Source organism: Hesperophylax consimilis, chromosome 17, assembly GCF_061612785.1.
Source record: "Hesperophylax consimilis isolate HC1 chromosome 17, BYU_Hcon_1.0, whole genome shotgun sequence".
Lineage (NCBI taxonomy): Eukaryota > Metazoa > Arthropoda > Insecta > Trichoptera > Limnephilidae > Hesperophylax > Hesperophylax consimilis.
In genome coordinates this window covers 17,553,550-17,579,976 of record NC_142852.1, presented here as the reverse complement: position 1 = coordinate 17,579,976, position 26,427 = coordinate 17,553,550, and the positions used below count along the sequence as shown (strand labels likewise).

The 26,427-nt window shown below is 34.7% G+C and overlaps 1 protein-coding gene across 2 annotated transcripts in view; it reads right to left on the bottom strand.

Annotated features, from left to right (window-relative positions):
* The window catches only part of LOC149416118 (cytotoxic granule associated RNA binding protein TIA1), a 147,939-nt gene that overhangs the window by 99,400 nt on the left and 22,112 nt on the right, over positions 1-26,427 (bottom strand). The window contains exons 3-4 of one of the 2 annotated variants that reach the window (XM_089642057.1): positions 16,451-16,476; positions 10,922-10,944 (exon numbers count right to left, since the gene is read on the bottom strand). The exons of the other annotated variant lie outside the window; for it this stretch is intronic. Coding sequence (XP_089498183.1) covers positions 10,922-10,944; positions 16,451-16,476 — 49 coding nt within the window. The remainder of the gene's footprint in view (positions 1-10,921; positions 10,945-16,450; positions 16,477-26,427) is intronic. 2 annotated transcript variants of the gene reach the window in all.

Here is a 26,427-nt window from a genome sequence, read left to right as displayed (position 1 = left end):
TGCAATGTTAGATCCGCTCTATGAAATGTTTCTTCCCATGTCTTACTTTTTAGTACTAGGGCAGTGTCATCGGCGAAAGTGATTATATTGCCATCAATAATAGATAGTTTACATAAGTCATTGATATAAATGAGAAAAAGTGTGGGACCGAGTACACTGCCCTGTGGCACACCAAAGTTAATGCTAGTTGAGTGGGATGGTTTATGCGATGGTAGCTTAACACATTGCTTTCTGTCTGTGAGGTACGATTTGAACCAATCAAATGCCTTATTCTTTATTCCGATTTTTTTGAGCTTGGCTAGAAGGATTGGATGAGATACTGTATCAAATGCCTTAGCTAAATCCAGAAATACTGCCAAACATTTATTACCTTTGTCTAAGGCTTGTGTTATATGTGATGTTAGTTCTAAAATAGCTGAATCTGTATTTAGTCCTTCTCTAAAGCCATACTGGTTTGACGAGAGTATGTTATATTTTGTAAGATGGTCGATAAGTCTTTTTTTTACTATTTTTTCAATAATTTTTGATAGTGATGATAATATAGAAATTGGTCTGTAGTTTGTTATGTCAGTAGGATTTCCGGACTTAAAAATTGGTTGAACTAGGGCAAGTTTGAGTTTGTTTGGGAATTCACCTTTAGTGAGACTGAGGTTAATGATATGTACTAATGGATGGATTATAAAGGGTTCAACTGTTTTTAGTATAGTGGAGGAAATTTTGTCATGATTGCACGAATGAGAGGGCTTTAATTGTCTAATAGTTTGAGAAATTTCATCGTAGTTGGTCGGGTTTAAGGTGAGTATATTATCTGTTTCACTGGCACATTGATTGATAATGTCGGCAAGGGCATTTTCATCGGTTGATGTCTTATTTAAAATCTTTGATGCTAGATTTTTACCGATATTGCAAAAGTATTCATTTATGTGATTGGTCACAGTGTCTGGATGGTCATTTAGGGAGGTGTCTTGGCCGTTGATGTTTAATTTATTGATTGGTTGTACTGGGTGGTCAGTGTTAGATATTTCTTTGATGATATTCCAAATTTGTTTGTTACTATTACCGACTCTGGACAGTTTTTCTTTGTAGTAGTTTTCTTTTGTGGTTTTAATGATATTATTACATATATTTCTGTACTTTTTATAAAATATTTGGGCTTGAATGTCTGGATTATTGAGTAAGTTTTTGTGAAGCTTGTCCCGTTTTTTAATACAAAAAATTAGGCCATCTGTTATCCATGGTTTCAGTTTTTTATTTTTTGAATTATTCACATGGGATTCTTCAGTGACATCCTCAATATGTTGCAAGAGAGTTTCAGAGAAGGTATTAAAAGCAATGTCTACGTCTGTGGAGTTTAGAGTGGAGAGCCAATTTTCTAAAATAATTTTAGAAGTTAGTTTCTCGAGATTAATGTGTTTCTTTTTTATATTACTACGTGACGTTTCGGTAGTGGGTTTATTATGCATAAAACCAATTGCTATTGAGAAATGGTCCGTTATGGTTGATTGATATATAATTCCCTTTTGCATTTTTTTTTTATCGTAGAAATATGTGATCAATACATGAGTTACTAGTATCAGTTACTCTAGTAGGAGCATTAATATAAGAAATAAGCCCGTGTTGAGTCATGAGATTTTTATAGTCGAGTGTTTGTGATGCTTTTGGTTTAAGTAAATCTATGTTAATGTCACCGATCACCATTAGCTCTTCATTTGGTGTACAGTTAAATAAGGCCAAGTCTAAGGATTTAAGGAAGGATGAAATATTTTGGTGTTTAGGTGACCTGTATAGTGCAAGAATTGTGGTTTGGATGGTTTTTATTTTAAGGCAGTTGGCATTATCAATGAATAATTCAGAGATAATCGGGTCCAGCTCAGATTTTACATAGACAATTACTCCATCTGACTGTGTCTTATTATTTTGTGTATTGAAAACTGTAAATCCTGTAATGTTTTTGTGAGTGTAATTTGATTTGATCCAACATTCAGTTAAAATAATTATGTCAAAAATATTATTCAAATCGGCAAGTGTTACAAGTAGGTCATTATAGTTCTTATCAATGCTTCGAATGTTTGTTGAGAATATTTTTAATCGTTTATAGGGTTTTAGAATATTTATGCACTTTGAGGCATCATTGGTTTCAGTAGAAATCACGTTACCGTGGTTTTCTATTTGTAGATTAATATCAATCATTTCGTTTGACTAGTACCAGCTAATTGTATCACGAGCATGTATGAAGAGTATGAGAAAGTGTGATAAATAGATAAGAACAAGGTTAGTGAACAAAGATGTAATTAGAACAGAGTTAGAGCATTTCCAGTAATTTTCTTTCCAAGATAATAGTATTGAGGTAAATGTATTAAGTGTTGTCAAGAAACAACCGCAAATATTAATACTGGTGAGAAATATTCGTGTTAATAAAAGTGGTATTATTTGTTTATATGGTGAGAATATCGAAAAATAGGGTAAAGCATTAGAATTTGTGACAGTAGTTATGTCAAAACTAGAGGAATCTGTTAAGGAAGGTATGAACACATTATTTTGGGTAAATACATTATTGATGGTGGTGTAAATCATATAAAAACATGTGAGTAGGACAATACGTATGGAATGATCTACTGTTTTCTTATAGAATATGAAAGAGGCTTTACTTTTTACCAAAATTAATAAACTATGGTAAGAGTAATTACAAGATAGATTAGCAATTTTTGCAATAGTTATGCTGTTACAAGAAAGTACGAATATGTTAATTTGAATGGTTAATAAATGGAAAATAGTTGTATGGATCATACAAAAACATGCTAGGAGAAAAATATTTACAGAAAGATCTATTTTTTTCTTAAATAATGTTTAAAAATGATGTGTTTGGATGATAAGAAGTAAAATGTGGTAAAAATGTTTAACAACAATATTAGCAGTTATTATAAAAATTATGTTCGTACAAGAGAAATCTACTAAAGAAGGTAAGAATACATTATTTTGAGAATTTAAATTGTTAATAGTGATACGAGACAAATAGAAACTTGCAAGGAAAATAATATTTACGGAATGAACAAATTTTTGCTTAAAGGGTACTGAAAAAACTCGAGTTTCAAACAAAAGAGATAAAATATAGTAAGAATAGTAAGTAGCAAGATTAGCAATTATTACAATAATCGTTCTGTTATAAGATAAAAATACTAAAGACAGTAAAAAGGCATTATTTTGGGTATATACTTTGTTACTAGAGATCCGGCACATATAAAAACTTACGAAGAAAAAGATATCAGCCGAATGATTATTATTATTATGCAGCACAGTAAAGAATGAAATACCTTTTATCAACCGTCACAGTGATTGACGTTTTTGTCGATCGAGATCAAGGAGATTTTTTATTGTGATGATTTTGGAGGTGTCTGTTTGTCTCAGCAGAATACGCCCCGAAGCCGTCCAGGAGTGTTTATAATCGTTTTCTTTGGAAAATTTTTTTGCTTGCGAAAGTAGATATTTTCCTTTTTGTGTCAGGTGTTCGGACACATAAATACGTTTGGCTTCTTGTGACAGTCCTAGGTCCGCTGTGTTTAGTTTATTTGTGGTGGTCGCAGTGGATTTTTTATATGCTTTAATTTTGTTTAGAAAATTATCACGTGATTTAATATTATTGAAAGACACTATTAATGATCTGGGATTCTTCTCGGACAGTTTCGGTCCTAGCCTATATATTTTCGTAATTTCAGATTGTAAGGGTAGTGCGGTATCTCCATAGTTAATAATTTTTGATATTTTTTTTAGTGTTTCAATATGATTTTCAGTGTTTGATTCTGGAATACCTCTTATATCGATATTGCATATTTGGTTAAGGTACTCCAGTCGGTCAATTTTGTCTTCTTGTTGGGATATGGTATTTTGTAGGATAGAATTACGCTTATTTAATTCCATCATATCAGTATTGACTGTTTTCTGTGATTGTTCAATGTCAATTATGCGTTTTTTTAATTCATCGTGTTGTTCCGATATGAATTGTATGGATTTAATAATTTCTTGATTTTGTAAGATAATCGATTCATATTTTTGGGCATATGAGTCTAGTTTTTTTTCAACAAATTCCATTATAGCCGTTTTAAAATTGGATAGTTCATTAATAAATAATTCTGAAGTAAGAAGCCCATTGCCATCTGTGGTTGTAATTGATAAACTATCTGTGCCTTTTGGCTGGACGGGTGCAGTTTTTGGTGATTCACTCATATGTTTACCTTGTTTGACGATAGATGGCAGTTCATCACTTAATAATAATATATCATTTTTTGTCGTCTGCTTCAGTTTATTTTTTGGATGTTGAATGCATTTTTTACACTTCCATTGTGTATTTCTTGCACTTCGACGGGAGGATTCCACAATTTCCGCACAGCCGAGATGATAATTGCTTTCACAGAGACAACAGCATACAAAGTCTGATGGGGTGTCAATATTTTGTTGACATATTATGCACTGAGTATTCATTTTGGATGTTGTTATAAGCGAAATCTATGTAAAAATGATTTTTAGATGATAACTTTCAATATAAGATGGTAATCACTTTAGTTGACACTTGTTTACTTTATAACGGCAGAGTTTTTTTTTCCGAAAAGATTGACACTTGGTGACAGTTTTGTACTTGGGGTAAAAACAGTAAAAAACGCAACTCCGTGAGATAAGAATACACAGGTGTGATGCGCGATCCTCAATTTATTATAAATTAAATGGTAGTAATCACTTTAGTTGACACTTGTTTATTTTATAACGGCAGAGTTTTTTTTTCGAAAAGATTGACACTTGCTGACAGTTTTGTACTTGGGGTAAAAACAGTAAAAAAACGCAACTCCGTGAGATAAGAATACACAGGTGTGTTGCGCGATCCTCAATTTATTATAAATTAAAACTTTAAACTTAGTACACTATTTGTTTGTTTGTTGATTTTGTATTTGTTTAATGTGGACATAGAGAGACGTCAACACTAGACTGGGTGGGTATGAATGTGAATGATGAAATGAAATCCAACCGAAACTTCATGGAAAACTTCAAACGTTATCGAATGAAACGTTTTAACAATAAAATTAATAAATATTGTATTTTTAAGACACAGATAGCATGCCGGCTGTACGGTCTTTTTTTATTAAAAAACAATTTTAGTTTCGGGGCGAAAATGCTAAACCCAACTGAAATTCAAATACGATTTAAGATTTTCACTGCCAAAAGTATTGTTAGTGGTAGGGTAGATGTCACACATCTGCCCTGATGATAGACACTGTAAAGTTGTCCGAAACGTTGGTTAAAGAAGGAGTTAGCGCAACACGGCATAACACCCCAAAAACAAATAACAAACTGAATTTATTTTTAACCAAAAGGTATGGAAAATATTTTGTAAAGGTACGAGTTATTTGATTTATATGTTTTTTAAATTATAAAATATGGACCAATAAAATCAATGTTCTGATTAGATCCACTAGTTCCCAAGTAGTTCACAAGTATTATTGTCATTGTATATTATTCAGCAATGTCTCCTAGTTCTGCAACATGTTATCACTCCCAGATTCTTTCTCAGGAACTTTTTCCAAAGCCTCCTTCCACAAACATAACATATGAAATGAACATTCAGAAACCATGTCAACTTATTTCGTTGTTGTTGAACTTATGATCAGTGTTTCTCAACATGTGGCGCAAGGGCTACATGATTATCTTGGGGATCAAAGCAATAATTATTAATTTTAACTCTTGGTGTGCCCACGCAAAGTTATCTATTTTCATGAAAATTTACTTTTTTACTATTTTTGCATGAATGATCATGTGAGAAATGTGGAGATCCCAAAGAGATCAAGGCTGATGTAAGCGTATTGAGTAAGATTGAGAAAGGGACGCTTGGATGGTTTGGACATGTAGAGCGAATGAGCGAAGAAAGGAGTGTTCGGATATGATGCGAATGCGAATGGTAGCTGAAGTCGGTGACGCCCGAAGAAGACATGGCACGGTCAAGTGAATCAGATACTCGAGTCGGGCCATGTCAAGAGTCAGAATAATAGAAAACTGTGTATGAGACGATGTATGAATATGAATGAGGCAAGGAGTGTGTGCCAAGTTCGGGTTGTTTGGCGGTCCGTCCTTTCTGCCTACCCCTGCGGGGAAACGACGTGATGGTTAGTTAGTTAGTTAGTTATTTTTTTCGATAATCGCTCCACTTTTGATATGCACTTATTATGGAAATGACATTTCGTTTCAACTTAACTATTATACTACAACAAACAACGATTTACGTCGGGATATATGGCAAAATATGCATTATAATTCAATTTTTATTCAATCAAAGTTCAACATTTGCTTTATAAAACGATCTTTTTGCCGCCATTATGGATTTTTATATGAAGTGACACTTGCAAAAGTTTCATTTTAATCTAAATACGCATAAATTACCTAAACAACCCAAATGACGAACTTAATAACCTGTTTTGTGGTTGCAAATAGTTGTGCCTTGTAGTAATTGTAGAAATAAAGTGTATTTGCAATAATCTGTGATTGATTAAAAAATATAAGCGTATAATCTATAATTAGTTTACTCAATTATTAGAAAAATAGCGTATAATTTATTAATAGTTACCCCAATTATTAGAAAAATAGCGTAAATGAGTGTTTATGTTGGAATTTGCTATCCTCGTTGTTTCCTCCATATTTTTCCCTTTGTTATCAGTACAGTGTCGTCTGCATACGATATGATATCTCCAACTATTGGGAGTGTGAACATATTATTTACATAAATAGTAAAAAGGATTGGACCGATGACAGTTCCTTGCGGAATGCCAAAAGAGGTGGTTTCGGGTTCACTTAAGGTATTATTTATTTTAACATATTGGAGTCTCTCATTTAAATAACTTTAGAACCATGATAGCGCTATTCCATCTATTCCAATTCGCTTTAGTTTTTCTATTAGTTTGGAATGTGATATGCTATCGAATGCCTTGCGGAGGTCAATGAGGATACCGAGGCACTTTTCTCCATTATCTAACTTTTGCATGATTGTCGATGTTAGTTTAGCAATTGCATCTTGTGTACTGAGATTGTCCCTAAAGCCAAATTGATGAGGACTCATTATCTTTTTGTCTTCTATGTAGTCGTTAAGTTGTTTCTTAACAATTTTTTCATAAATTTTTGCTATGTTTGATGTAAGAGCTATTGGACGATAGTTGGAAATATTTTCTTCATCACCCGATTAAAAAATTGGGGTAACGATAGTTTTCTTAAAATTATTTGGGAATACACCTTTTAATCTTTTTTAATAGTTTCCCTAATAATTAAAAAAATAGCGTATAATCTATTAATAGTTTCCCCAATTATTAGAAAAATAGCGTATAATATTTCAGTAGTTTCCCCTAATTATTAGAAAAATAGCGTATAATCTATTAGTAGTTTCCCCAATTATTAGAAAAATAGCGTATAATCCATAAGTAGTTTCCCCAATTATTAGAAAAATTGCGTATAATCCATAAGTTGTTTCCCCAGAATCACTAGTTATATTATAGAAAATTAATTTTAAACGTTTTTTTAGCACCCAAGAGGTTAAAGATACTAATTTCGGTTGTTTGTGCGTGACTAAGTAAGTAATGTGAAATATTTTTGGGTAATGCGTAACATTATTCAAGTTTAATGAACTTTTTTATATCCAGAATTTGAAGTACTTATCACGTCAGCCAAGCGATAAAGATGTTATCAAAATTATTTTATGAAATAATAATTCTTTTTAAAGTGTTTTATTTTTGGGGTACTATGCCGTGTTGCGCTACCTCTAACTTTTGCCAACGTTTTGGACAGCAAAACAGTGTTCATCATTATGTAATGCTGTCCGAAAGGGTGGATTGAGAAGGAGTTAGCGCCACCACGGCATAAAACCCCAAAAATGAATCACTTCAATTATTTTGGTCGTGAAAATCTCAAATCATTTCTAATAATATATTTCTTGTTCAAATACTTGCATGCAATAAAAAAAAAGTATTAAAAACACGGCTACCATCTTGACAGGATTGACCGGACCCGGAGCAACACACAAGTTTACAGATAGACGAAATGCAAAGTTGTCGAATTGAAACTGGACTTCGCTACTCTCAATCAATAAGTAAATATTTATTTATTTGTATGAAACAAACAGCTTTTACATAATATACAATGATAGATATAAATATACAAGTTAACTGAAGTCAAGCCACAGAAGTTTTTATGCCAAAGTTCATTGGAAATGAAGTTTTAGTATCTTAAAATTAATTTGGTGTTAAAGGAAGGGAGAGGAAGAGCAAGTACGCATTACTTCAAATCGATATTTCTTTAGGTTATTACCAAAAATGTCAATGCTGTAAAATTTTGTATTATATTGTGCACATTAACGAGGAATTGGGAAATTTTTTCGAATGTTTGTTCTACACGAGGGTAAATAAAATAAATCAGATTGTCGGATTGATCTAGACGGATTATGAAGATTTATTAAATTGGTAAGTTTTGGTGAGTCCAGACCATTATTTAGGATTTTAAACAAAAAGATTTGATCAATAATTAGACGTCGTGTTTGGAGGGAGTTAAAATTATGAAATTTAATGGATTCGGTATAATTTGAGAAGTGCAAGTTTAGTTTATAATTTATGTGTTCAATAAATTTTATATTGAAGTTTTGAAGTAGGGCATGTCGCAAATAATGTTGAGAAACACTGGTCTACATGTATATATATGTGTGATAACGTGACATTTTCCCCGATCGCATGAGAGTTTTTATTCCATATCGTGTCATATTCCCTTGTTGAAAACTCCAACTTTTGTAGCAATACTACACTTAATATTATTACGGTCTAACAAGGGGACTTTATTGCGTGTATAGTAGGGTGGGCCGCCGATGTATTTCAATTTGAGATGTGGTTTTGGGTACCGCCACCCCGGAGACCATTTACTGGACAAATAACACCTCCACCATAGATCTATGGCTCGCTATGTTGTGATTTAGCAGTGGTGCCGGGTTCATCGGGTGAGGTGTACCCACCAACTGCGTGACATGCCAGATCGGGAGAGGCTGGTTTGGGGAGACCTTTTGACCTGTCCAACTGGTCTCTTGACCCATCGCCATGTGCTGCAGTGGGAGGGATATAATCATTTGTCCGTCACTTCTGGACAAAATGATCACGAGGTTCTAACCCACCCCTTATATTTTTTTCCTTCCCAGAATTTTTTCTCCTTCCTTTACCTAAAAAAGACCAATCAAGCCAACACAACACCCATAGGTTGATTGACTGCTTGCTGCGTCAGGTCTATTTATGTGGCCCGGCCGATGGCATCAGTAGCTGCGCGAGATCGCTGGTAAACTACGGGTTCTGCGAGATTCGTCTGGTAGTTTCTATGGGACTGGAATTATGCCTAGGCAATAAATTAGAACCTTCTAGCAAATGCGCGTAATGTGCTAGACCAACTCGCAACGTATTGTCGTAGGTAGTTCGCTCGCAAATAGGTACTCGTAGACGGGTAGGTAGCAAGATAGGAACGCTTGGCATTATGTCTGGAGTGTTCGGGTTACGATGCTTTTTGTATGGACGAGACGATCTAGATGAATCTCGTAGTATTAATATAGGTTCCTGTGTGAGGTTAACGTTAAAAAAAGATTTTTTTCATAACATTTCTCTCTAATCAAGTTGTTTGGCTGTCCGGTTTCGGCTACTTGGGAAGAGACATTTTGGAACCAGAACACATAGCCAAATATCCCATGACAACCCTGGTAAACTTTATTAAAGGGACTGGTTAAGGCCCTTCGTTCGCATATATATACTAAAAGCTGTTACGAGCAACTTGTGTGACTGATTTTAAATGATTGGGTACTATCCTGCCTTTTTTAGCAAAAACAAAATACAAATAAAAATGAGAAATTCTTACCTCAGGTCGTGTACCCAAGTTACAGGCAATTAGGGAATGAAGTTGTTTCAAATTCAAAAGCATTGTTTTTAATAGCAATAAAAAAAGTTATAATAAAAGACAAACATGTTACACTTAAAACACCCAACATCCTAATTCTGTAACCTTACTAAGGGGGGCTGTTCTTGTCACTCATAGCAGGATCGGTTCAACGATCCTTCGAGACGCAATCGTTTCTTTTTTAATGTTACATCTTCACAAACATGTGGTGATGCAACTGTAATTATTTTAGATATTTGATCCAAGATCGAGGTGGAAAAACGACTTTAGTTCGTGCCAGAATATCCATACAGGAATGTTGCACGTCCCAAAGCAGCATGGCATTCTTGAAATCCCACTTTCACAAAATGTTGGAAATGAAATGAAAATTCGACCTTTGTATTATGGATTGATGATTATCCAATCACTCCAGGTAGAATTTACCTCGATATGCTATAAAATACTCTGATTACTTCGGATTATGTCTGTTCTTACAAAATTACATCTCGTACTGGATTGATTCGTCAGCAACACACGAGCGAGATCGTTCCAGGTGAACCGTCTTGTCTTGTCAAAGAATGACGTTTCGTTTTTCTTTCTTACTAACATCTCCATAGATAAACTGGTGATACCAGTGCGTAAAAACACAGAGACAATTTACTGCCTGTGCATGTAGATAGATACCCCTACATGGTTGCATAATTTATAAGTAGCAAAGCTACGTGACTGTGATGCAAATATTAATAAAAATATAAATATCTTGGAGTGACCCTTGACAAAAAACTTTCCTGGACCGCCCACATTTCAGAAACGCTTAACAAGGCCAGGAAAATCTCTAGTGCCCTCTACCCCCTCCTTCATGCAAACTCAAAAACCTCTCTTTACAATAAACTCACCATCTACCGCGCTAAAATCAGACCTATCATTACCTACGCCTCCCCCATCTGGGCCACGGGGAACACCAAACGTCTGGAACAATTCCAAAATGCAACGCTCAGACGATACACCAAAAGTCCATGGTTTGTCAGAAACTCAATGATAAATTCAGGCACGAAAATCCCCCCACTTAGGAAACACATAGTCGATCTGGCCAAAACTTTCTTCAGCAACCTAGCATCAAACCCCAACCCCAGCATCTCTAGCCTGGGTAAACCCAACCCAAGCGACACCCTCTCCAAATACCCATACCCCATCTCCATTCTACTCCCCCCCTAATGTGCGGGCTTAAAACAATATATTTTTAAAAATAAATAAATAAATCATACATACCAAAATACAAAACTAGTATTGTACAAAAAAAATAGTACCCCCGCCTTAAAACTTAAAACTTAAAATAAAAAAAAAACAATCTCACATCACTCAGTCGCCTAAAGGCAGCCCGCACATAGGGCACAAAACCCCCCCTCCAGGTACCTGCGCACTTCAGACAACGAGAAAAAAAGCTCCTAACAAGAGTGACTTTGCACCTCGGAAAAAAAAAATCCATTAGATATCGACTGTGATGCAACCACAGTCGTCAACTAATATGCTACTCTATAAATCTGGTTTCCGTACACGACGCTAGCCAAATTATATCGAACTATAATTTGGCTAGCATTGGCTATAATTATAGAATAATAACAGTTTTTTTACTATTATTTCTGGCTTTCACCTTTCAATGGTGTTCTTGGCCATCATTTAAAATTGTGGAGAAATGAAAGGTGAATTTAAATATTAATTTTATTTAAATAGGCAAATTTCTAAATTTTAATTAAAATTGGAGTCGAGTTCAGACTTAGAAGAGATGAGATGTTGAATGGAGGGGAGCTAATTTTAGATAAGGCTTGATAGAAGAGAGGATATTTTTTTAGAGAGGGACAGCCAAAAAATAAGTGATCTAAAGTTCCCACTTCTAGACCACAGAATGTACAATCTGGGGAGTCAATGACGTGAATTTTAAAAAGGTGGAAAGGAACGGAACAATGTCCGATCCTCATTCGAATAAGTGAAGAAATTTCTTTATTGGAAAAATGGGAGAATTTTTTAAACCACGGTTTTGATGGGATAGTCTTTTCTATTGAGGCATAGCAGGCTCCCTTGGATTGACTAGCAATGTGCCAATACTCTGCCCACACATTTCGGGATCTATCTTTGATGGTGGCAAAAATTTCAAATAGAGGAATGTGGTTTACGAGGGTAACAACAGAGTTGGACGCTCCTTGTTTTGCCAAGGCACCCGCAATATCATTACCAATGATACCAACTGTGTCCAGGAATCCAAACCAAAATTTTGAATCCAAATCAAATCCAAATCAGGTGCTCTAAGAACACTGCGCTACGTCGGCTTATTCCCAATCCGCCAAATAATTCAATACGTACAAGTACTTCAAAATATAATAAGCAGTAATTGTCGATTGAAGTACTTATACATATTGAATTATTTGGCAATAAGCCGACGTAGCTCAGTAGTCCAAAGCACCTGACCGAACATCAGAAGGTGCGGGTTCAATTTTCGTCAGAGGCATTTATTTTTACTCGGGAGATATTTTCAATTTGTATAAATATTTCAGGTGACTAATTAATGCTTATAATAATTTGTTTGACTTTATTATTATTTCTTTAAGTTGGCCTCTCAGAAGCTGGGCGTACTGTACAGGGCCCGCAGATACTTTAATAGTACACAACTGCTGACCCTGTACAAATCGCAAGTGCGCCCTACTGTCGAATTTGGCAGCCATCTCTGGTCTGGAGCCCCAAAATACCTGAAAAAAACCCTTGACTCTGTGCAGAAACGGGCGGTCCGTTTGATAGATTCCCCAATCTTAACAAACGGACTGCAATCTTTAGAGCACAGGCGTCAGGTAGGTATGCTGTCCTTGTTCTATCGGTATTACAATGGAAGATGCTCTGAGGAACTAGCGTCATTGATCCCTTCGGCACCGGTGCGTAGTCGGGATACACGCCAAACGCGCGCCCAACATTTGTACACAGTTGACACTTGTCACATGAGAACGGGTCGCTTCTATGATTCGTTCTTAAGTTCAACAGCTCGGCTGTGGAACGAACTGCCGGCCTCTGTGTTTCCTCCCTCCTACAACATGGGACTCTTCAAGACCCATGTTCACTCCTTCCTCTCCACAAAAAGACCCTCCACACAGCATCCCCAAAGATGACATAGGCCCTGAGGGAAATTATTTTCTTCAGGGCCTCCTGTGTGGAGTAAATATAAAAAAAAAAAAAAAAATTCTAATGAACGTATTACGAAAATCTCAAATGTTTCTAGAGGGGTATCCCTACGGATGAAAGTTATCTATATGTAAAATGGTAAAATTATCGGAAAGCACCAGATTTTATTTTTCTATACGATGAGTTAGTAACTTCCCGAGGGACACCTCTAGAAACATTTGAAATTTTAGTATTACGTTCGTCAGAAATAAATAAAATAAACCCCAAAAAAAGATCGATTTTTTTAGGCCTGCCAGTGCAAAATTAACCACGCGCAAAAATATTTTTTTTCACTGCTTCATCACTTATGTCGTTAAGATTTTCATTTTATTTTAAAGATTTGATATGGCAAATTCAACCTTAGGTCTATCCAATACACCAGGGCCGCGCGTCACAAATTTTTGTACACGGCTACTTCACTTACGTCGTTAAGGTTCTGACATTATTATAGGGTATTGTCTCGACTAAAACACAAAAGACGATTACAGGCTCATCCATATAACTAAATGAATATTAATTGTAGGACATTCGTAGCCGCCAAGAAACTACATTAGAATGGTGTTAAATTAACTTTTTTCCAACTTCATTCCACGCTTTCTCCACTAAAACCTTTCGCACGTATTCCGATAAATTATAGTTAACTATCCCGCAACCAAGTGGGGGTACCCAAGTACCCAATGTTAATATCCTCCTTATATTAGTTTAAATACTTGACATATCATTTTTGTATTTTACGTATTTCTGCGTAAATACATAAGTTACCATTAATAATAATTGACTGATTAATTGGGAATTCTATAGTTTAAAAGCCCATAAGACAGAAAAACGCACGGGTTCGTCCCAAGACCCACTTGGTTACATAAGTTTTGTTTGGCATCTTGGCCTGTCAAGAGTTAAATAAAAATAAATAACTTTACTCCTCCCGAACAAATTTAACATTCAAACAAGCTAGGACACCATTTCTATCAAACTAGTTGTGTTTCTAATTTCTAATCGACTAAAAATAATTAACTTGTTAACGAGAACAAGTTTCCTGAAAAACTTTAAGTAAATCACGATCTACAATTAAACCCTTCAGTTTTTAAATATTTTTACCAACAAGTCCCAAGGACATGGTGAATTTTGTTGGAATTTCGAAGTGCTCCCCAGGAATCTGAAACTTATTACTTATTTTTGAAGTTGTCGTTAAAAGAATTACTATATAAAAAACTAGATAACATTATCTTTGAAATATTTGCTTTTGAAAAAAAAATGCTCTTACTAAATGAAACATGAAAATGTTAACAAAAAAACTTACGTTAGAGCGGTGCCCCGGCAAAGTAGGGGTCCTGGGTTCGAGTCCTAGGTGTGACCGTAACCTTTTCTGTTTCAGATTTTCGTTTAGAAATTACTAATATTGTCTTCAATTATTAAATATTACAATTTGAGGTTTTACTCAATAAAGTTATTCCAAAAAATAAATATTCATCATAGACTTGCAGAAAATTCAATAGATGTCGCACATTAAAATAAAATAAAAAAATAAGATAGGTTTATCTAAAAGACGCTGTCTAGATTGCATTTAGTTCGGGTTGAATCTTGCGATCATACATAAAGATATTTGCCAATAAATAATGCGCGGTGAAAAAATTAAGACATTGTTGGTAGTTCTTATTGTTGGAAGCGCATAGGGTCCCATTAGCTCAGTGGTAGAGCGGTGCCCCGGCAAGACAAGGGTCCTGGGTTCGAGTCCTAGATGTGACCGTATACTTTTCTGATTTTTCTGTTTCAGATGTTTGTTTAGAAATCGCTAATATTGTCTTCAATTATTAAATATTACAATTTGAGGTTTTACTCAATAAATTTATTCCAAAAAATAAAAAAAACTTACCACCACATTTGGATTCGTAACTTTCATAATTTAGAAAGAAGACATGTTCCTTTTGTGTAGTAAATAAGTAATTAATTTAACTTCGCTTTTCATGCCGTTTATACAATAAAAAATTTAATTTAAATTTCAACTGCCAATGAAAAAATGTCGAAATTCGTAACCATGCACTTTGTAATTTTTTTAAAATTGTATCCATGTAATAATGTATAAATATTTAATACAAACTGTGAAGAATAATTATTTATCTTTCTTACGCATAATAGAAAAAAAGATAGAAATACTTTTATAATGTATGGACGCCCCGGTCAGATATGTCCTTTAGAGGCTATAATGGAATATGATGTTTGTGGCTAGTAATGTCCTTCCGAGGGCTGAAGGGTTAAAGGATTGAGTTAAAATTGGAGATACCACAAAGGAATTGAGTGCTCGCGGGAACCATCCATATACTCTCTCCGCTTTATAAATAAATTAGTTAATATGGCTCTGCTAGCTAAACCCATTGTCCAAATACGATAAAAGCTCTCCACCCTAGAACACATCAAGTTGCATGTGTCTAACGACTCCACACCCTTTTCCACATATAAAAGTTGTGTTAATAATGCAGTGGTGTTTTGTCAGCCGATTTCATAATGTTTTAACTTGTAATATCCGGAAAGCATCTGAACTACCATAAAACAATTTTTTTTTATTTTGGATCATGATGGATATAGACAGCCACAGAACAGTATAGAAAGACGAAAGAAAAGATAATAAGATTGCATAAGTAAATACAGTGAAGACAACCACAAAGTTAATGATCAAGAAACAAAAACAAAGAACCTGTTAATGCGGTGACTCACTGCCATCTGTATTACAAGCCGTGCTGTAGAAAATTAACTGACAGCTAAAGACACCAGTTTTCGGACTTTTGCACTGAATTTAGCATGTTTTGTAATATTCCCTACTATTAACCAATACTTAATGTACGTTTATATATACTAACCAAGTGCATAAGTCCGAAAGCAGGTATCATTAACTGTCAGTTAATTTTCTACAGCACGGCTTGTATCAATAAAGATGGTGGTGAGTGACCTCGTTAAAATACGCACTGCTAAAACATTTAAAATTATAAAAGCTTTATAATTCAATGGAGGCATGTTAAAAACATCAGCTAATATAGAAAAAGAGTAACTAATGAAGTGTTATCAATTAAAAACGAAGAATTTTTCTCTGAAACCTTGATCTAACGGTAGGAATATGAAAGGAAATCAATATTGAACCTAAGCGAAAGCCAAATACTAAGTTTGGTGATCGCGCTTTCGGAGTATCTGGGCAGAAGGCTTGAAATAAACTCCCTCCGGAACTAAGATCCATAAGGAGTCCAACAGAATTCAGGTCTAAACTAAAAACTTACCTTTTTATGCTGTCATACTCTTAAATTTAATATTCCATTCCTGAGAAAAAGTTCAGTTATATCCAATTTTCCAATTATGTCCTAAATCCTGTATCTAAATTTCGCTAATAAACAATTAGTTAATGTTAATTACATAACAGGTAAGTATTTTACTGTATATTATCTCCATATACTCGTATAGTTAGTAATAACATAGATCATTGTAGAAATGTATTGTAAATTTGTCTCGTATATTATATAAAAGCTGTTTGTTTCTTACAAAATAAATAAATAAATAAGGCTAAAGTTTAAAGCACAAATCTCAAAGCTCAAAGCTTAAAACTCTTTATTTTACACTCTAGAAAGTGCCGCAAATAAACTATATATTATTTTTAATAAGTAAATTTTGAAACAACATTAATAAATCAAATGAAATTTACTTGCGCACGCCAGGATTTGAACCTACGACTTTTTAACTTTCCAGTCGATAGTCCTTATCCCTCGACCACAAAAACCGTCAAATTTGGTCACCTGTCTTTATAAATCACATAAATATCTTTGAAAAAGTCCAACGCAAATTTTCGATTTTAACTTTAAATTTTAAATTTTTTTAACTTTAACTTTTTTAAAAGAAAGACAAACATTCCCGGGTTACGAATAACCCAACAATGTTTGAAAATCTCCTACTACCACCACAGAAAGCCGAAAATGTTGCTTGTGTTGTGATGGAGGACTTAGCCAGCCGAGGAATCGAACACGCGACGCTTGGGTGAGACCCAAGCGCTATGCCCACTCAACCACTGACCGGTCGAAATCTATTAATTTTAGACTATGAACTCCCTATGTGACTTAAGAAGAAAAATTTAATCTTATTTATTTATACAAAAGTTTATAACTGGATAGCCCTGATATATAAATATTGATTCACTTTCATATTTATACCGTTAGATCAAGGTTTCATAATATGTATAATTTACTGCAACAAATATATAATAATAATAATAATCATATTTTGATGATTTGTGTAGCACCGTTTTTGTGCAAAATCACTCAAGGGCGCTGAAAACACCTCAAGGGCGCTATATAAAACGCTTTGAACTTAAAGCGTAATCCGTCACCCCCTTCAAATAAAAAAAATCACATTGGACTTTTTGTCAATTTCACCAAAAGTAAAATATACATTGACCTTAATTCGGGCTCATGAACAAGCCTACAAAACATTCTACCGATTTATTAATTCAGCGCTTAAAACAACGCCCGATGTAAATAACCTCTTGTTCAATTTTAAGCCAAAAAGTTTTGGCTGAAAACATTTTACTTCGCTGACAATAACTAAAGCTTTCAACTTTGCACTTAACCCCTAGAGTGCTAAGAAATCCACGGTGGATTTGCTGGTAGCTCACCACACTTGCCCTGATTTTATGGTGTGTTGAACCTTAAAAATGTTCATAGCATATAAAAATGTATTTAAGGCGATGCCATACGTAGTAATGCAAAATCATGTGTTTTTGGTTTGAAAATTTGGTCGCCTAGAAATGTTTCAGATGCTTTAATTAAATACTGCGAGTAGAATACATCTTGGCCTTTGAAGCAATCGAGTATTTTTTAGATAAGTCTTTTTATAAGCCCAGAAAAAAATAATGTAAAGGCCTATGAAAACTGCTTTAAAGTTCGAAATCTCCTACTTACGAACCCATTTTCGGTTGTGATTTTATTGTATAATGTGGCAAATTAAGTTATTTATAAAATGATCGAAAAAAAATTAAATATGTATGCCTGAACATCCACAAAATAAAATAAAATGCACTTTTTGGCCATGTTTTTTTCTTGCATAAATGAAATCAGACGGATAGTGTTAAGCGGGAATTTAAACCTTTTCCCCATCTACGTAAGGGTTGTTATTGATAGTGGTTCAATTTAAAATACTACACGACGTAGTGCATCGCCTTAATTCGTTTGGCAAGGAATTTATGTATTTTAATATTATTCTAGATTGTTGTGTAGTTACATGAAAATGTTTGCCGCCAAATGTCATTATTCCAATTTTCAAAAGTAAAAATTCTGTATTTATGTATAGGAGATCTTCACATGGCTTATTTTTATTGTGTACCATATTGCGACTACACTTCCCTTTCTTCAACTTAATCATCACGCCTTACATATATAGTTATACCGCACATACGCGTCAGAGATCACATTTCTTCACCACTTTTTTTTACATTAATCACACACAGGAGAAGCAGAGGAAAATAATTTCCCTGGCTGTGTGGGAAGGTTTTTTAAAGGAAAGAAATGAGATGAAGTTATAGGCAAGTATAAGGTATGAGGGTTAGATAGGAATCTGGTGATCAGTGTTTCCAGGAGTGACGGACGAGGGACGGACACTTGGAGAGGTCAAAGGGTCTCCCAAACCAGCCTCTCCCGATCTGGCACGTCACGCAGGTGGTGCGCAGGTGCATCCTGAACACACCTCGCCTGATGAACCCGAGCACCCTTTCTAAATCACCTGTCGAAGCGAATCACTTCTGATGACTTATCCGAGGTGTTGGTTATCCAATAAATGGTTCCCAGGGTGGCAAAACACGCCTTTAATTCATTAAACAATAGCATTAAATAGTAACCTCGCTGCATTTTGCCATCCCTTACATGTGTACAAAATCTTTGCTCAACACACCAGAGGAAATTCAAATAACTTTGCTACTTCAAACCACATACAAACCCCTATCTGCCTTCCCCTAAGGGGGTGTCAAAGTATGTTGAACAAAGGGGGTGATAATGGAAGGAATTTCTGGTATCTAGAACTACCCTTGACTCTGATATTGTGATGTTATACTGTGCACCCTTCAAGTTTGGGAATGTTTGTGTTAAATTCCAAGTAATCACATACTGTTACGTAATCAAATGAAAGCACTATTATTTGATAGATGCATCATCAAACAATATAAGACGGGGTAGAACCTGGAAAATGTATGCGACTAAATGTTTTATTATTAATTCATCAAAAACGTTGTTAACCTTTCCCTTACTGTGCTAAAAAAATCCACGCGTTCCGGTGCTGTGTAGTCAATACACATCTCAAAATAAGCGATTTAATATCGGAAAAATATGAATATTATATTTTATTTATTTTTCGGAATAACTTTATTGAGTAAAACCTCAAATTGTAATATTTAAATATTGAAGACAATATTAGTGATTTCTAAACGAAAATCTGAAACAGAAAAATCAGAAAAGGAAACGGTCACATCTGGGACTCAAACCCCCAGAAAGGTTTTACTCAATAAAGTTATTCCGAAAAATAAATATTTATTCTAGACTTGCAGAAAAGTCAACAGATGTCGCACATTAAAAATAAAAAAAATAAGATAGGTTTATCTAAAAAGACGCTGTCTGGATTGCATTTAGTTCGGGTTGAATCTTGCGATCATACATAAAGATAGTTGCCAATAAAAATGTGCGGTGAAAAAATGAAGACAATGTTAGTGGTTCTTATTCGAAGTATGATACAGTTAAAAGTGACCGAGGGGAATAGGGTCCCATTAGCTCAGTCGGTAGAGCACTGTCCCGGAAAGACAAGGGTCCTGGGTTCGAGTCCCAGATGTGACCGTTTCCTTTTCTGATTTTTCTGTTTCAGATTTTCGTTTAGAAATCACTAATATTGTCTTTAATATTTTTTTTATTTATTATATTTTATATCAAAAGTGAAAATAATTGCAATTTAATTTCTGAAAACATGAAAAAACAATCGGCAGATGCTAAAAAAACGTGCGAGGGGTACACATCTAACGAGGGTCCACGACCTACTGGCTGGCAGCTAGCAATTCTAGCACACACACAGCTATGCGGTGGTAGGTATCGATGGTCTAAATAAAAATACAACTGCGGACGTTTGGATTTATCATGTTCCCGCATAGCAAACTAAAGCGGGGACATCAATAGCGTGTCATTTCCTGGCACACTCTTCGCGTAGCAGTGTCACACGGTTGATTGTATTGGTGTATTTGTTTCCGATTTTTAACAAAAATCTCTGATTTTTTATTGAATTTGAAAACTATGAAAAATATTATTTTTTAATTCAGTGCATAAATGTATAACGGAGGAATACCTAAAATCTGAACCCGGAATTTATTTATTTATTTATTTATTTATTTATTTATTTTTCATGTTCTCCGTAAAACGGTTATTCACCAATACATTATGGAGAAGATTACAAATTAGACAAAAAGTATAGCAAAACACATAAAAAGGTCAGTTTCACTACTTTGTGACATACGTCAAAAGATAATTGTTAAACTGCCTGTAGGTTACGTTAAAAATGTCGATGGTCAATGCAGACTCGTTGAGCAGTTCAGTCGCTCTGTTGACTGGGGCGTTCTGATAGGCAGAAGTCCTCGCTTTTGGAGCATAAAAAAGGGTATGGGACCTTCCACGAGTATACTTGTCTGGGACATATAAGTTAATCTCTTTCAAAATAGGTGGATTATGTATAGTTCCAGAGATTATCTTAAAAAAATGTTTTCCTAAAAATATTTTTCGGCGGGCTTCTAATGTATTAAGATCGAGCATTCCTGCTAAGAATAAGGATGGATACAGGAAAGGGTAGTACATATATTCCCTCATATATAGGTAACGCATGAATCTCTTTTGTACTTTTTCTATTTCGAGAATATGGTTTTGCTCAGAAGGGGCCCAAATAATGGAGCTATATTCCAAGATACTGCGAACAAGTGCTTCATACGTTCTTCGGATTGCGATTCCGTTGGTAAATGATCTTGAATTACGAAGAACAAATCCAAGCATTTTGTTGGCACGGGAGACAATATCAGATATATGGGATTTGAAAGAGAGATTTGCTTCAAAAATTACGCCAAGGTCTCGAATCTCATTTTTACGTGTTAATTCATGTTTATTAATGTGGTAGGGGAACAGGAATGTATCTTTGGACCTTGTAAATGTAACGACACTGCATTTCTGAATACTGAAGGGTAAGTTGTTCAGTTCCGACCATTTGACAAGAGAATCAAGATCGTTCTGCAGAAGAATGGAATCGATGGAACTTTTGATTGCTTTGAAAAGTTTTATATCGTCAGCAAAAAGGAGATATTTTGAGTGGTTTATAGTGTTGCCAATGTCATTGATGAATAAGAGAAAGAGAAGGGGTCCTAGATTCGATCCCTGGGGAATCCCGGAGTTAGTTTTGTATTCGTGAGAGATATGGTGTCCGTAACTGACATACTGACGACGATTGCGTAAGTAGCTAGCCACAAAAGCGAGGAAATTCTGAGAGAATCCGATGTCACTTAATTTTTTTAATAAAATATCATGGTCGACTTTATCAAATGCTTTCTCGAAGTCTGTATAAATCACATCAACAGGTACAAAATTTTCAAATGAATTATTAATATAGGTAATGAGATTCATAAGATTCGTTGAAGGTGACAGTGTGGGACGAAATCCGTGCTGATTTTCGGTGAGTGCGTGTTTTGTTTGGTTATATATCTGTGAATAAATTATGGTTTCTAAAAGTTTTGCGGGTGCTGACAACACAGCTACAGGTCTGTAATTATCTATTTCTGACTTTTTTCCTTTTTTATGTATAGGCGTTACTTTCGTTAGTTTCCACATTTCCGGAAATATATTTTTGCGAAGTGATAGGTTAAAAATATGTTTTAGAGGTTGAACAAAATAACTTGCATATCTTTTGAGGATTATAGGTGGAATACAATCTGGGCCGACGGAGTATTTAGGTTTTAGCTTATGGAAAGCTGTAATAATATCGTCATCGTTAATTTCATGAATTTGTACAGGTAAAGAGTTAAATGACAATGAAGCTATAGAGGATATGTCAAGTTTGGGGATATTGTCGCTAAATACTGATTGAAAATAGTGTGCGAAACCTGCGGCGATCTCAGACGATCCATCATATTTATTGTCTTTGTAGTCCATGTGGTTAAGTTTGTCACAGCCGCGGCGTTTATCGTTAGTGTAAGACCAAAATCGAGTTGGGTCTGTTATTATACTGTTCTCGGCCTCACGTGTAAAGTCAGTGTAGGCCTGACCAATTAACCGTTTGATTGATTTTCGCAAAGTTTTAAAGTTAGCTAAGGCATGTTCGGATTTTGTTTTTTTCCAAAGATAGTGCATTTTAGTTTTTTCTCGTATGAGGTGAATGATTTCCCCACTAAACCATTTCGGATATTGTCTAACATCTTTGAGCATACGTGTAGATCTTTTCTTAAAACAAATGTTGAAAATATTATTGAGCTGTTCATAAAACATTTCGACAGCTAGATTTACGTCAAGGCAATCGTAATGATTCCAGTGATGTTGTTCTAAGGCATTCTTAAGTGTGTTATCTGAGCTTTCGTGGAAAATCCAACCCATGTTTATGTCTGGAGGCAATGTGTCTGTTTGTATATGTGATTGAGTTGTGTAATCGAATGTGAATGAAAGTGAAGGGTGATTATATTTATAGAGACATTAAAGTTATTAGAAGCACGGTGTAGTAAATACACACCATAGATAGGGAATGCTTAATAATGAGACTACCTTCTAGAAAACAATCATGTCTACTTTGCAGTACGAAACACACGATCACACCAAGTAATCCACCCTCACATTAAAAAACTAATGACATATTTAGTTTTCATAAGGACGTGCATAAAATGTAATACAATCTTTACAGAAGCTGATATTTTCCATTTGTCTTCAGGTCAATTTACTTAATTTATAACAATGAGATTCTGACTCAAATCTTTGTACCAGAGTCTCACTCTCAAGGACTTTGTCATAACCTAACCTATCCTCTTTTACTGTAGAGCGAGCCGCAAAAATTTTTTCATGAACTCACCCGTGGAGAGAGCCACGTACTTCCTAAGAGTAGTTGATAACAGGATCTATGTGTTTTTCATGTCTTACAACGCAATTAAAAGGTTTTCGTCTCAGCAAATACATTGTATAAATGGTAAAGTTATAAAAGCCTTGGCCCCAATCTGTTTTAAGAAATTGAAATAAATAATTTTAAAAAGTTGAAATAAATAAATTAATGCAAATTAGAAAAAAATATATTATTAATAACGAGCAATCTACCTCTACGGTGTGCAAAATATTGAAAAAAAATTCTCATTTCTTATTATTCGAAGAAACTGAGCGTCTTGTATGCCAGCAGATTCTTAGAGTGACCCGATGCTAACCCTGTACAAATCTTAAGTACACCCAGTGATTAAATTTGGGAGCCACCTCTGTGCTGGACCCCACAATACTCGATAAAACTACTTGATTCTGTGCTAAGGGGGGCGGTACGTCTGATTGATAATTCGTTGTTAACAGCCACCTCTAATACACAGACGCAATGCGAGTGTACTGCGTCTGTTTTACGGATATTTTAATGGAGCCTTCTCTTAGGAGCTAGCAGCAATGATCCCCGGTGCATCGGTTTACCCGTTCACAGTAGAGGTGGGTCCTATGAGTACTTTTCGTTACTGGGTACAATGAGTACAGGTACAAAAAAATACCTGGTAAAAATACCGGTTGCAAAATACTCAAAAATATTGATTCAGAATAAGTAATTCTAATGAACTCGCATAAATTCTGCCCACATATTCCCCACAAATGTTCTACGGAAGCTTGATTCCCCGTTTTATTAATCCCCGTTTTCGAAATCCGTGGGGGGGGGTTGTTACAGAATTTCTGAAAAACATTATTCCCCACAAAAAAATTTCAAAATGAATGCTCCCCATGAAATATTTGAAATCCATGGGGGGGGGGGTTGTTACAGAACTTCGCTAAAAAAATATTCCGCACAGGCAAAATCATATCATATGTGATTCCCCACAATAATTTTTCAAATTCCATGGGGGGGGGTGTAGCTACCGGAAAAAATTCCCCACATTTTTCCCGTCGCTAAATATCTGATCAAATACCAGTCACAAATGCTACCCATCAAGAAAATACCTATCTTAAATACCTACTTAAAATACCCAACAAAAATACCCATCGAAAATACCTATCGGAAATACCTACTAGAAATACCCATCAAAAATACCAACTAAAAATACCCATCAAATATACCCATCAAAAATATCCATCGAAAATACCTATCGAAAATACCCATCAACAATACCTACTTAAAATACCCATCAAAAATACCTATTAAAAATCCTTGTCAAAAATACCTACCAAAAATACCTGGTAAAAGTTCCTATTAAAAATATTTAGTCCCGGTTTAAAATACTCATGAGTATTTTGGAACCAGGTATTTTAGAGATCTGTCACAAGTACAAAGTATCGCATGGAAATACCCGGTACTTTTACTGGGTACGATAAATACGCCTCACCTCTAGTTCACAGTAAGCTTCATGAGAATGGGTCGTTTCTTCGACTCGTTTTGTGTAAGTCGGCTCGTATGTGGAACGAGCTACCGGCATCTGTTTTTTCTCCTTCATATAATCCGGACATCTTCAACACCCACATTAATAAATCTTTTACTACAGCCCCTGCCATAACCCGTCTCACAACGCTGTCCAACGATGTCATCAAATAAAAAATCTTATCTTTGAAAATTTTAAATATCGTTTTTGTTTACATTCTTTTATCATTTACGTTTTTTTTGCATTTATAATATTGTAAATATTATGATGAAACTTCTCTGTTTCATAAAACCATGTATCACGTATATTTTTTTAATAAAATACGTAAAACTGTTTATTTCCCCAAAAAAAATATATATATACGTATTATTAAATTGTCCGCCATCTTGGCAGATTTTGGCGCCAAGCCAGCCGCCATAGCCGGGACGCTCCCCACTTCCGGTCACGGGCTGCAGGAAGCCGGAAATGGCGGATGAGAAAGGGGGCGGGGGGGGGGTGTTTCAAAATTGGAACTCTCGCTTTCCGTCCTAGAATACGATATTTTGTTTTCGGAGACGAAAATAAGATGAAATTTGATTTTGCTCCAAGCAAATTAGGTTTTCGACCCCTATGATGTTTCTCAAAAATCTCTATTTATAATAATTAAATGAATTTATTGATTTGAATTTTCAATACAACTTCTAATTAATATATATAATATAATTTGTTCAAAAAAGCGTGTTTCTGATTTTTCTTTTTTACTAAATCAAAATTAAAATTTGTGTGTAACTCACTACTAATTGCTCTATTATAATATTTTGCTAGATTACACTTGTTGACAATTCACTTTTTTTTTCTACACATTAAAACTCTTTTCAAACAGAATATTCTCTGTTAACTACAGTGTTCTATACCTTAATGAAATTTATTTTATAATAATTTCTGACTATTATTATTATTTTTTTTTAATTTAGGAGAAAAAACAGATACAGATATCAATTGACAAGAATATACAAAACATCAACTAGAGAATTCACCTGCATCCAAACTATTTCTCACGAATTGACTTAAACAGCAGTTAAAAACATTTACAAATATTTTGACTTATAAATAGGGGAAAAATATATACATAAGAATATTATTTTACAAATAGAGATATGAAAGAAATGCGCAATATCCTTATAAGAATTTACAAATTATTTTTGAAAAAATTTAGAGGGTAAAACAAAAAAAAATATATATTAATAGATAAACAATGTTAAACAGAAATTAAAAACATATATATATATATTCAAACGAAGTATGTCTAAGTTGTTTACTTTGAACTTTGTAGGAAAACAGTCTTCATTTTTCTATTAAAAGTAGTGCATGTATCAAAAATAAGTCCGAGTCCTTGAGGTTTTTGATTCATAAGTGATTCGCACATTCTTCTGATTGGATCCCTAACACCAGCATTTGTACGCGTCCTGCCTATGTGGAATAAGTCGTTAAGCCTTGTTACTCTTGGTGGTACTTTGAAGTTTATCAATTTCAGTAAGTCGGGACAGTCAATAACGTTGTTACAGATTTTATACAGAGTCATGAGATCAAGGTATGTTCGCCGGTTAGATAGAGTGGAGACGTTATAACTCGAGAGCATATTTATGTACCCGCGTTTGGGTGCGCTCATTCTGTAATTGAGGCATCGCAGAAATTTCTTTTGAAAACTTTCA